The sequence below is a fragment of the Strix aluco genome, chromosome 4 (genome assembly GCF_031877795.1).
Source record: "Strix aluco isolate bStrAlu1 chromosome 4, bStrAlu1.hap1, whole genome shotgun sequence".
Lineage (NCBI taxonomy): Eukaryota > Metazoa > Chordata > Aves > Strigiformes > Strigidae > Strix > Strix aluco.
Window position 1 is genome coordinate 103,487,276 of NC_133934.1, and position 12,753 is coordinate 103,500,028.

The window sequence follows — 12,753 nt, forward strand, 5'->3', positions numbered from 1 at the left end:
AGAATTTGAGCATACCATTTTATTTCTAGTCACCAACTTATTTCATATTTAGACTTGAGGAGAAAAACGCTCCAGTGATCTAACCTTTCTGTGATCTGAAACCTGTCATACCCTTGGATCTGTTATAGACATTAAAATTATTTCAAAATAGTGAATTGAATTACTCTCATTGATCTTATCAAAGGGCATTCTTGTTTAGCTATGTTTTATTTGTTTTGTCTTCAGTTACGATGTTTATTTCTATGTTATCATATTTAACATAGTGAATCTGTAAATACTAATAATTAATTCCTCCCCTCATTTTTGTTGTGCTTTTGAGGCTTGTAGTCTGTGTGTGCACTGGTATTGGAAAAAACCATATATTTCTGTTTATAAATGTATTTACAGAAGTTGAAATAGTATTAATACTCTTACAAAAAAGTCCTATTTTGAGATTTATTACTACTGCTATTTCAAATACTATTGACTGTGTAAGCCAGACCTCTGAAGTCTGATGTCATGCTTTTTTTAAAATTATTTTTTAAATTAATGTTTATGATAGCAAAGCCAAATTTCTTTCTTTCTTTCTTTTTCAAACAGTAATTGCTGTACTTCTGTTTTTTAAAACCAACCTTTATCTCTTGTTTTGCTGCAACACCCCAGGTGAGAGAGAAATCTCATTAAATGTTGTAGTTTCACAATCCAGTAAGTTAGCATAGTCAGTGCTACCTATGGGAAAAGGTGATCTCAGTAGTCTCACTTGCTACCAGTCTCATTCCTATTCCATATCCTAGCTGAATTTTCATGTCAGGACAAACCTCTGTGCTCTGACCGGAACAGGGGGACTGGTGCGGGCTAAAGACTGTTAACTGGCTTAGTTCATGGTGGCTCAGTTCTTCATCCACTTCAGTCTTTCAGTCTTTCTCCTTGTGCCAAAAAATGTGTTTATACACATAGAGGAGGGGGCAAGGCTAGGAGTGAATGGCTGAGGGAAGGGAAAAGGTAGAAACACCTCTTTCTGTGGCAGCACCAGTTCATACCAGTATAAAATGATGGTGAAATAGTGCATGAGTCATCCAGCTGGTGTGGAGTACCAAAAAAAATGCAAGTTTGTGCTTTTGCTGAGATTTGAATGGATTTGAGCCACCCACATACTAGTGGTTAAACAAAAAATTATCTTAAATATCTTTCATTCTTCCCTCAAGATAAATTCCATCATTGGTTTGCTATGTTCCAAATTGATTTAGTCAGCTTGGTGTCCATTTGCAAAGGTAAGTTTTCGTAGTAGAAGGTGCAGTGAATCATTTCAAACAGTTGCAGAGTTGGCATTTCCCTATTTTCCCAGCTAGGAAACGAGTGAAATCAGGTGGATTTTTTAAAATTCCCTCTTCTATTGTACGTGGTGTGAAACAGGATATCACTGGAGCTTCCCATGAGCATCCTGCTGCCTTGCGCGTGTTCCTGCTGCAGGGAGATACATTCACGTGATGAACGGGCTGCTGTGGGAAGTCTTGCAGTGAGGTAACAGCCTTGCTGTATTGCAACACTTTTCTGTGGCTCCCGAGCATTAAGAGGATCATGTCAATAAGCAGTGCTGAATGTATTTTTGAAGTTTTGTCCCTTCAGTTGCCTACTCTGTTGAAATTAGTTTGAGTAGCATTTCCAAGGCTGGGAGAATGGACTTTCCCTTGGAAACTTTGTGAGATGAATCCGGTCAGAACAAGTTAGAAATCAGTATAAGGTTTGCTGTGTTTGTTTTGGTGCTCTTACCTGGGGGGGGAGGTGGGCAGGGGAGAGAGAGAGAGAGATATGTTTTGCTACTAGTTGACATGTTGAAGGGATTTGTCAGAAGTGCCCCTTGTCATGTTCAGCAGGACATTTCCATGTAGACGTTCCTGCAGCATGCGCAGGAGTGTATGTAGATTACGCGTTGCATTCTCCATTTGGAAGGGGAGCCTATCTGAATAGCTCGCTTCTTTTTGCCTAAAGGAACCTTCATGTCATTGTTGTACTTCATTGATGATTACTGTGTTTGGCTTCTCTTGATCAGCTGTACCCTAGCTGCAGCTGTGCATTTATTGCTTATAAAGATGATCTTCAATTTCTTCTTCCAGTTGGCTAGTGAGGGAAATATCTTTAGAGAATTGTGGGTGAATCATCTCTTTATTACTGTGGCTGTAAGATCTGTGTAAAATCCAGACAAATCCCAATCTCTGAAAGATCAGCATCATTCAAATTGTCTGCTTTCTCTCTTCGTGGTGGCTTGGCCTTGGCCGGATGCCAGGTGCCCACCAAGCCGCTCTATCACTCCCCCTCAGCAGAACCGGTGGGGAAGGAGAAAATAAGACAGAAAAACCTCATGGGTCAAGATAAAGGCAGCTTAATAAAGCAAAAGCAAAGGCCATGTGCAAAAGCAAAGGAAAACAAAAGATTTATTCTCTACTTCCCATCAGCAGGCGATGTGCAGCCACTTCCAGGAAGTAGGGCTTCAGTACGCAAAGCGGTTGCTCCAGAAGACAAACGTCATAGTAACAAATGCCCCCCCCCTCTCCCCCTGCTCTTAGCTTTTATTGCTGAGCTGATGTTTTATGGTATGGAATATCCCTTTGGTCAGTTTGGGTCAGCTGGCCTGGCTATGTCCCCTTCCAAGATCTCGCCCACCCCCAGCCTACCAGTGAAGGGGGATGTTGGAGACACAGCCTTGATGCTGTGCAAGCGCTGCTCAACAGTAGCCAAAACACTGGGTTTTTTTTATCAACACCTTTCTAGCTACCAATACACAGCACAGCACTATGAGGGCTGCTATGGGGAAAATTAACTCCATCTCAGCCAGACCCAATATACTCTTACGGTGTAAGTCTGTGTATGTTTGAATAACGCTTCATGCTGCATCTGGATGACTTAGCCTGCTGCTTATTCACAGGCTTTGCCCTTTTCCTTCCCTTATCTGGAGAGAATGGGAAATATGGCAACTCAAAAACTGTCTCAGGGAAACCTGGAATTTTTCTGTTTTTCTTTATGTATTTTTTTTCTGGAAAAGGAAAGGACCACTCTTGTATGTTGCTGGGGAAATATGGATGGTGAGGAGAAAATGAACCGATCCTTAGGGATTTTTAGTCTGTCTAAGCCTTTTCACTGGTCTTCTGTATTTGGTGACATAAATTAAACTTGGCCATTTGTCTTCTGCGCTTATTCTGGCATTAACTCCTCATCTCCCTGTGTGGATAAGAGTCTCCTGAGCCAGCAAACTTTCCCTATATTGCAGTTTACTGGTAGTAAGGCAAAACAATTGAGCAGATCTGGGAGGCTACAGGGGCACAGTCAGGCATCTGTTGAGAACGCAGTAGAAGACATGGACAGGAGGAGATGGCAGGGAAGGGTGGGGTGACTAAGGGAATGACACTGAAAAGGCTGCAGCATCTCCCCAGCTCCCAGAGAGCCAGGAGCTGCTTCTGAGAGGTGCTGAGCCAATCCCGGTGCCTCTCAGCAGGACCTTCCTGGCAGCACCTGCTCCATCTGCCCTGCTGGGAGAGGAGACAGAGACAAGCACAGAGCAGGCAGAGGGGAGTGCTGGCCCACCAAACTCCTCTGCTGCTCCCCCAATTCATAATGTAGTGTTCCCTTAACAAAGCACTCTGCCCATCAGGGAAAACCCACCCCTTCAGGATCTGCTCTATAACTATTGTCACTTGAAATAAATTACCACTTTAAAATTTTCCACAAAGCATTTGGTTTGTATTGAACTGAGCCCTTAAAGACAAGATTACGTGTACACTATACTTTATAAAAATGTCTACTTGACTGTAACCATGTTACTGCAAATAATATTGGCAGTTGTTGGCAGTAGGAAAATAACACTTTGTTGGGGTGTTTACCATGTGTTTTTCATCTGCTTCCACTTTCTTTTGTCTTTTCCATTTTCACTCATCTTTGTCTCAAAGCTCTTCTATTTTACCTTCATTCAGTCTATATGTGTTTTCCTTCTTTTTATCTTTCCCACATTTCAGAGAGCCATCCAATATTACAGTGATGACTCATCTGATTTTGAACCATGGGGAAGTCTACTGGATGGCATAAGCTTGTTTGGTGTTGCATTTGTTTCCCTTCCCCCTCCCTGCCACCACCTTTGCTAGTGACTTCCTTTCTGTGTCTTGGTGTCCATGTCAGATGGCAATGAGAATATTTATTCATCTGTGTAAAATACATTGAGATTGGAGCTGGGGGGCAGAGGGACACAAATGCCAACAATTTTTGTTTGAGGTGATTGTTTTCTTGCCCAGCTTTTTATACTTTCTCAATAATAACATTTATTTAAACCATGGAGAAATGAAAGATCACATAAAAGGCAATTGATTCTGGTGGTGCTAGACTGAGCCCTGTGTTGTCTGTGTGCTTTTGATCAGTACACCTCTGCTCACTTGGAAATTATGCCTGAAATTTTAACAGGCATCCTTATCTCACTTGGTTGGTTTGTACTCTTAATACAAATAACCCTTTTCCTAGAATAATTTGTCATAAGCATTCCGACTACATTTGAAGTTTGTGATCATTTGTTACTGCCTGACAGCAATGTATTTTCTGGATAAATAAATTCTTTCTTTCATTCCTTTCCTCAAGGAAGAATTGTATATGCTGTATAGGTTTTTGTTTGGATGCTGAGGGGATGGTTTTTATTTAGACTTGTATGTTGTCATATGGCTACATGGGAGAAGGCAAGATTAGAAAAGTGCTTCTTGAATTTTGAGCAGAAGGCATGAAATTTGCAATTGTTTTGAGTTCCTATGAAAGTTCATTTATAGATGTGGGCTGTGAAACCTCTGTTACTGATAAATAAGTCTTACTTGTTACTAGAAAGGTCATTTGTGAAGCCAGGTCACTGCCCACCGGGATGGCTTAGGGTTCCTGTGCTTGTTAAAACCAGTCAGAATCAGGAAGTAGAAATCTTATGCAAGTGTCTGCTAAAAACACTAGATCTTTCCTCAAAAATCAAGGGAGAAATTCCTGAAGATTTTATTAAAGCTTTGTATTTTGTTCTCTTCCTATGGGGTCTCAAGCCTAAAGCAATTGCGGTTTTCCTTCCTTTGGAAAAACTGAATGGATGCTGTTGGTTTGCTCAATCACTGCATTATGTTTCTGACATAGTAGGAAAGTTCATTGTTTCACTAGCCTTAAAGCTGTGTATTTCTCATGATTGGAGTGCTGTGTTCATAAATGAATGTTTACTTAAATATTGATTGGCATTCAGAGATTTCAGAATTCTTACAGAGAAACTAAGTATGGTGCTTATTTTACACTTGGAAATGTTGTGAGTTGGTAATAGTGTCACAGTGCCTTGTTTTGCAGCTTGTTTTGCAGCTGTTGCATAACAATGACTGTAGCATGTATCTTTATAAAAGTGTACAGTTTGGATTATAATTTTGAAAATCTGGGTGACTGTAAAGTTTGGGTTTTCAGTTCTAATATAGTTTAAAATTATACTGGAAGTATCCACTGTAACACTTTGGTCTTGTTAAGATTTTTGGGTTTTTCTTTTTTTTTTTGGTGTGGTTGTTTTGGCAAATATGCAAGTGAAATGTGAAGTGTAGCCAACAAAGGAAAAGTGAGAGATTTAGGCTTTGTTTCTTTTTTTAATAAAAAGTGAATGAAATCTCTTTCTGTTAAACTCAACAGATTATTCCCCTGTATTTGTTTGTTTGTTTATTTCAGGAATTTCAAGCCTTTCAAACATTTGTGGAAAACCGACTTCCATTTGATATTGTTATTGATGGACTCAATGTTTCCCACATAAAACCCAGAAAGATGCATTGTGAAAATGTAAGTGCTGGTTAAATATTCATTAAGAGTTTTGTGTATGCTGTTTGTAAAACAATGAGTGCCTCATTATTACTTATCCTCTTGAGAAACTGATCAAACATTTTTGTAGCACGTGCTACAGTGAAGTTCAAAAGAGTTATCTAGATTTCACAAATTAAAAATGATCAGTGGGAAGATGGTTCTTACATATTTGCGTGTATTAGTCATTAAAAAAATCATACCTAGATTTCCTCATGTATGCAATGCTCAGAGTTGTAGCTAAGGTATTGATAATAACATTGTTAGGACATACACTGTGTGAGTGTGTATGTTTTCATAGTAATAGGGGTTTGGGGGAACAGAGTAAATCTACCATATAGAAAATTTAGTCTAATATAGTTACACTGGTAAGAGTTCTTCTTAAAATAACCTCTTACTTAGTTCAAACCTCACCCTGTACAAGTTTAACCTTTATTTCACTTCCTATTGCTTTAAGCAGTTGAGTCCTGTTCTTACAAGGACAGCTCAAACTGGCTTCAGTTCTGTCCACTTGGTGGTTTGTAGAAGAGTAATCCTGCTTTTTTACCAATACCTATTTTTGAGAATTCTTGGTACTCCCTTTTAGCATTTCACTAAGAAATGGCTTAAGGTTGTTTTTTGTCAATCAAATATTTACTTTAAATTAGGAGTAACGAAGTAGCTGCTCACACGTATTCCAAAGCCAGAATTTAAATTTTCATGCTCTTGAAATTAAAACTAAGTTATAAATGTGCTTGATAATAAAGGAAGTATTTTACTTCTAGTAATTACAAGAAATACATTTTTGTTCTAAGAACTAGTTTAAAACTATTCTTAAGAAGCAGGATATGCTTTCATATATTGTAGATAAAAGCAGCTGAGCTAGGGAGGTTAGATAAACTTGCTGAAAGGTGTTTGAGAACAGCAGTGAAGTTTCATGAGATACTGGCTCACGAGGAGGGTACTTTCCTTACTATGAAAATAGAAAAGGAAGTTTACAAGTTGTTTGGATGGGATCAGGGAGGAAGTGTTGATTTTCTGAGAAGAATCCCAGGCACCATGTAGTGGCACAATGTTTCAAGATCTAGAAAGACAGATCTGTGCTGCCAAAGAGGTGGAAGAGAAACTAATGTCCTTCCTCAGTGCATGCCTGTTCCACTGTGAGAACTCTGAACAGGATCCTGAATGGTCTGTAAAAGCTGGAGGCAATGGAGCAAAGAGCCAGCCTGTTTTTGATGGGTAATTACTGCTGATTTTTGATCAGATATCTTACTAGGAGGTATTAGCACGCTGAGCAGCATAAGCTGCCTTTGAGTTTCTCTTTAGCTTCTGCTGTATTGGAAGGTCTTCAGGATCCATGATGCCAGGGAGCTCCAGAGGGACTGTATGGAGGCATCAACTTTCCATTTAGATTGTTCCATATATATACAGGTCAGATCTCTCTTGAATCCGAGGTATTTACAGATTAAGATGATTTTTAGGAAGATCTGCCTTTCCTTCTGCACAAGAGAACAGTAACTTGGGCTCACCCCATCTTACCTCCAGAAGAAAATTCTCTTAGCTAAAATTTACTTGTTCTACAAGCTATGTTGCTGTTAATTATTACTGCATTTTGTCATACACAAAAAAATGTTAATCATTGGAGCTTCTGCCAGCCAGTCTTCTGCTGGTCCTGTTATCTGGATCCTGGTTTTGAGAGTATGGAGTCATTACATGAGATGGGATGGACATGCCCATTACTCCTGCCTTATACCTGTAGATATTCACTGGCTGGGTAGTACCTTTTTTGGCATGGGAAGTGTATATTTGCACTCTAAACAACAAAATAGCTCCTTCACTACCCAAAAGAAATACTCTTCTAGACACATGAACTACTAAAGACTTTTTTCTGTATTGAGCCTCTCTATTCTTTGAGATACTTTTATTTTTTATGATAGATGTTTTCATACACATAGATGTTTTTATGATAGATGTTTTCATTACAGTATTAACTATTGAGCTTACAGTTTTTTCCAACTGGAAACATTGTTTAAATGTGAGATTGTGCTAGATGCTAGCGAATCCTGTTTTATTTCTTTGTGACTGTGAACTCCTGTGTTGTAACATGCCAGGAAAGGACTGTGTCTTTGTTCTTATTTTGGATACTTATGACAAGAAGCATGTATTCTTGTTTTCTCACTCTCTTTTTCAAGACTGCTAAAAACAGAAAGAAAGAAAAAAACCCAAAACCGCGAAGCAGAGCAATCCTTTCTTCTGTCTCCAAACTTTTCTTCCAAATGAGGGAAAGGAAGGCCACAGGAATCTCTGCATGCGTTGCTTTCCTGGTTACTGGTGTTTCTGCCAAGTAGTCCCCCATCCGCAAATGCTGACCTCTCTGAATGCTGTAGTCTGTCCTTTGGGGGCTGACTCTGCCACAAAACATACTCTTTTGGAGGCTGCTATCCTCACGCCAGAGGCAGCTGAATGGAAAATATGGAGTGGCAGGTCTGGGGCATTCATGGCCTGTCTTGTTAAACTCCTCAGTGTACATGGGGAAACATAATGCAGAACTGAGAGGATGGAGAGCAGAAATAAATGCAAGAGGAGTTAGAGACAGATCACGAAGGATGGAAAAAGCTAAGAGTGAAGGCCTCTGAGGTCAAGCTGACTCTCTAGGACATCATGACTGGCCCATTTTGAAGAAGAGGGGCATGCTGTGACTCTTTAGTGACCTCTTCTGTTCGGCTTGAGAGATAATAAAGGAGCAGTATTTCCAAGGAGCTGTGTTAAAAGCTACCCAACCCATGTTTTACTTGTCAAAAAGCTAAATTATTTTAAGTCTCCAGGTGGGAGTCAGAACTTTTCAAGGGTTCATTACTGCAGCTGTTAGACCCAGTCAGGATATTGTTTTATAAACTGTTCTGTTCCCATGTATAGTTAGTATGCAGCCATCGTTGGAAGAGAAAATGAGATTGTTGCTCTCCATTTGTAACACTGTAAGCGTTACTGTGTGCAAATTGTTAGGTTTTTTGGACCATGTCCCTTACGTGATTTAGAGAGAATAGCAAAAATAAAGGGCATTGTTAAACACAGCAGAAGGCCTAAGATTTATGTGACAATAATATGGTAATTTAAATGCATTCTGGTCTTTATTTAAATTTAGCAAAAAGTACCGTTCCACTTCGTGATTTAGCTTTAAGAACTGTAACTGTTTTTCTGAAGACCAGCTCTAACTAACTCTTAGTCATATGATTAAAATAAGAAAACATTAATAAAATATTCCTTTCTTTTTTCAAACATCCTAACATTTGTAATTCCATTTAGGCATTTCTTAGGCATCTTGGGAAAGGTTGTGTGGACAAGACACGAGTACATTGAGGGATGAGAAAAGAAGGAAAAAAAAGCAGAAGTTGAAGGAATGATTTTTACTCATTTAATTCCCAAAGTGTTCTGACATTCTGGAAAACTAGATATGTGACTTCCAGTAGCCCCAGGCAAATTCAGTCCTCACAGCCAGCACTTAGCAGATCATCATGAATATTATTGACTTGGCAGATTTACAGGAATATTCTGTGGCTGTTTCTCTAGTATATGACACTGTCGGTTTGTAATTACAATCCCTTTTTTCCCAGGTTGATTTTATACTAGATCTGTTTCCTGGTACAAATCACCATGTGGCTGCATCAATTACTGACAAAAAGAGGAGGTAGCGTGAGGGTGGGAACAAAGATTTTTGAGGGCTAGGGAATAGTGATATCATCTGATTTGAAGGCACTGCACGCACAGTGACTGTAAGGCAGCAACACTGGACAATTAGCCAGCACCTCTTTTCAACCCTTTGCCTCCTTACTGCAACATTTTAAAATAGACACTAAAGTTGACTCCTAATTAAAAGATGTTGTAGAATGGAGATTACTTTTGCTATATAATCCAGACAACAGAAACAAACTCCCATAAAGTCTAAAATCATTCAGTCTTGTCTTTTTCCAGGTTTTTTTACATTCTGCTGCTGTTTAAGACTGTACCTGATGCATATTTGCCTTGATGGGTCAGTCACTCTTTGTACTGCAAGCATGGTAGTTTATAAACAGAGATATCCTTGCAGTTCAACTAAGCAAAGTTGATTAAGACTGTATCATGATGTTGAGTTAATCCTTTCCTCCAGATGTATCTAATTACATAAATCCTTAGCCAGCACAATGACATTTGGTACTCCCTGTCCTCTGCTGCTGTAACTCCATAGTGCCCCCACCTTTCACCTTGTAAAGGTCAAGAGAGGGAATTTCCACATGCTAATTGTCCAGTTCTCTTATTAAACACAAACTGTTACATAAATCTTAAATGTATTTTTTCCTGTTTATCACAAATTTCTGTAGAAATATTCCTTGGAAGTGAGGGGGAATCCAAGTGCAAGCAGGATATCTAGGCTCTGGAGCATCTTGCTTTGCTTGCGGGAGGGGAGTGAAGGAACTATGATGAGCTATGGGACTATGCTGAGCTGTGCTCCAGCTACCCCTAGACCGTGAAGGTCTGGGGTTGGGGGCAAGAGGCGGGTGAGGGAGCCCGGTCAGAAAGCACAATTCAAAGAGTACTTAGCTATTTCTAATTTACATTGAGATTGGTATATGGTAAATGAGGTATGCAGCCAGCTCCTTTTTCAGCTGTACCCAGCTGTTGTTAGACATAAGTGAAAATGTGTGTTGGATCAAAGCTAACTCACAATTCCCTTCTTCAAACAGTTTGGCAGTTGGGGTCAGCTCTGCCCTAACTTTACCCTCTCTAATCTCTGTATTAAACTTAGACATCTAAAAGATTGGTAAAATAGTTCCAGATTGAGTTCCTTCAGGCTGACAATACACAAAGGAGTAGTTTTAGTTCTTGGCGGATAGTTCAAAGTGGTTGCCCCGAACTTAATCAGCATTTCTATAAATGGACTACATAAGTTCATATAATTCCCATGTAAATTGCAGTAGGCCTGTAAAACAGCTGACGAAGCCAGATCCTTGCTGTTCCCCTCCCATCCCAGTCTGGTGGCAACGGCTGGCATGCCATCACTACCACACCTCCCGCCTGCAGCAGCAGTCAGCTCCTGCCAGCAAAGCCACCAGATCTGCCCTCCTGCACCTCACAGGCTGCCACAAAAAGCCAGGCTGTGACTGCTGTAGTTGGGGGTGCTCTGTGACAGGTGGAGAGAACAAGACATGCCTTGCAGCTATTTCTTGTTTCTTCCAGGGGAAAAGCAGCAGACTTGCTCAGTGGAGGCTGCTCTGAATTGGAGAAGGGCTCTTTGACTAAATGAATTGGTGGTCGCAAGTAGCATAGTAATCATGTGTGAACAGATTATTGCATTTTAGTTTTCCATATGTTAAATATTTTAAAAATAATATTTATCAAGGAAATTCAAAGTTTAAAACTAATATTATCGTTTTAGTTATTCTAGTGGTTCTGTAGTAGTTATTCCTGGACTCCATGCTTGCTTTAGCAGTATGGCAAACAGTGAGTAGAGAGAGCTTGCAGCCTTCAAGAGAAAACTGGGAGTTTCATCAGGATAGGAAAGAAAACCAGGGTGTAGGATACTAGTCTACAGGAAAATGGTGAATGGTCTTGTTAAATTTTTGAAAAAAGCCCAACTGTGGCCACAGAATTGAAGATCCTTGATGACTTATGCTTTGTAAATTCAGCTCAGAATTTTATTCACTTCACTCTTATGCACTTTATTCACATTTTCAAGGCTCATTTTCCAAATATAGGGACAAATATCAAGACAAAAATAATAACTCTTCAAATGAGGTTGAAGTTAAAAAAGAGGGGGGGAAAAAAACCCAAAAAACAAAACAGGGCACCCATCGTTCTCTTGGGTTAGAAACTGAAATCAATTTTGAAGCGTAATTTTGTTGCTTTGAAATCTCTTCTCTTATGCCTATAAATCCTCTATTATGAAAAAAGGGGGGGGGGAAATATTGGAGCTTATAGTATTTGGGGAAAATAGTAAGTAAAACTCTCTCTTCTGAGTCCCGCTTACCAAAAATTATCTTGAGGCCATGAAACACACGAAGAAATTAACACCTGTGCATGCATATATAGTTGACAAATACACGTACTAATATGCTCAGGTTTTCATGTAATTTTTCTGTCTTCAAGTCTGTCTTAACTGTGCAACATGCATATGAGAGATCAACTGCAGAATTAGTGAGACAGTGATATTTGATACGAAATATGAGCTCTACTATATGAGCTGTCCTGCAAAACAAGCAGTTATTAATAAATTTGACCCAATAAAAGTCATGCATGGAAAAGAATTTTTTTTCTTCTTTGACTCATTTGGCAGCATCTGTGATTTGTTCAAGTACTTTACTGTCTGTAAATGTAGCAAGAATTAAGTAGATCCATGAGTCATTCTCTGTTCAGAATCAATAGATCCAACAGAGGTCTTATTTGTCATACTGTGACAGTTCATCAATTCTTCCTCCCACCAACTCTTGTCTTACCACTCAACAAAGCAGTCAGACATGTGTTTGTTCATTTGCTCCCAGCCTTTTCCATCTTTTTTTTTTTTCTGTCTTCTAATGGCAGCCCAAGTTTGCATTTTCTCGATAATGAAATAATGCCCTGTTGCTCAATATTGGAGAGATTTCTGTCTTTGCAACATGCGTTTCATTCTTTAGACCTGTACTTCCATTTCCTTTAAATATTGCACAAATCGTAAAGATGAAGATTTTTGGTGTTTTCACTGAAAATCGCCTTCAGCCTCTGTGTAACATGATCTTAGAAGAGAAAGGAGCTCAAGCACTGAGGGGTACCCTTGAAACTTCACCTGTTTTTAGTGTTAGAGATGTGTGACTGGAACATTCAGCATTCATCTCTCATCAGTTAATATCTGGGGTTTCTTGAATATCTCAGCAGATGGACTGAGTTAAGTTCTACTCTGAAGCCACATACGAGATTGATACTGATATGCTGAAATCTTTCCCCTCCCCTCCTACA

The 12,753-nt window shown here is 39.4% G+C and overlaps 1 protein-coding gene across 6 annotated transcripts in view; it reads left to right on the plus strand.

Moving 5' to 3' along the window:
* PRORP (protein only RNase P catalytic subunit) overlaps positions 1–12,753 on the plus strand; it is a 53,691-nt gene that overhangs the window by 19,591 nt on the left and 21,347 nt on the right. For 5 of the 6 annotated variants that reach the window (XM_074824615.1, XM_074824614.1, XM_074824616.1 and 2 more), the window contains exon 5: positions 5,686–5,793. In XM_074824615.1, coding sequence (XP_074680716.1) covers positions 5,686–5,793 — 108 coding nt within the window. Of the gene's footprint in view, positions 1–5,685; positions 5,794–7,982; positions 8,861–12,753 lie in introns of those variants that run through there. The other variant, XM_074824617.1, reaches the window with a different exon arrangement.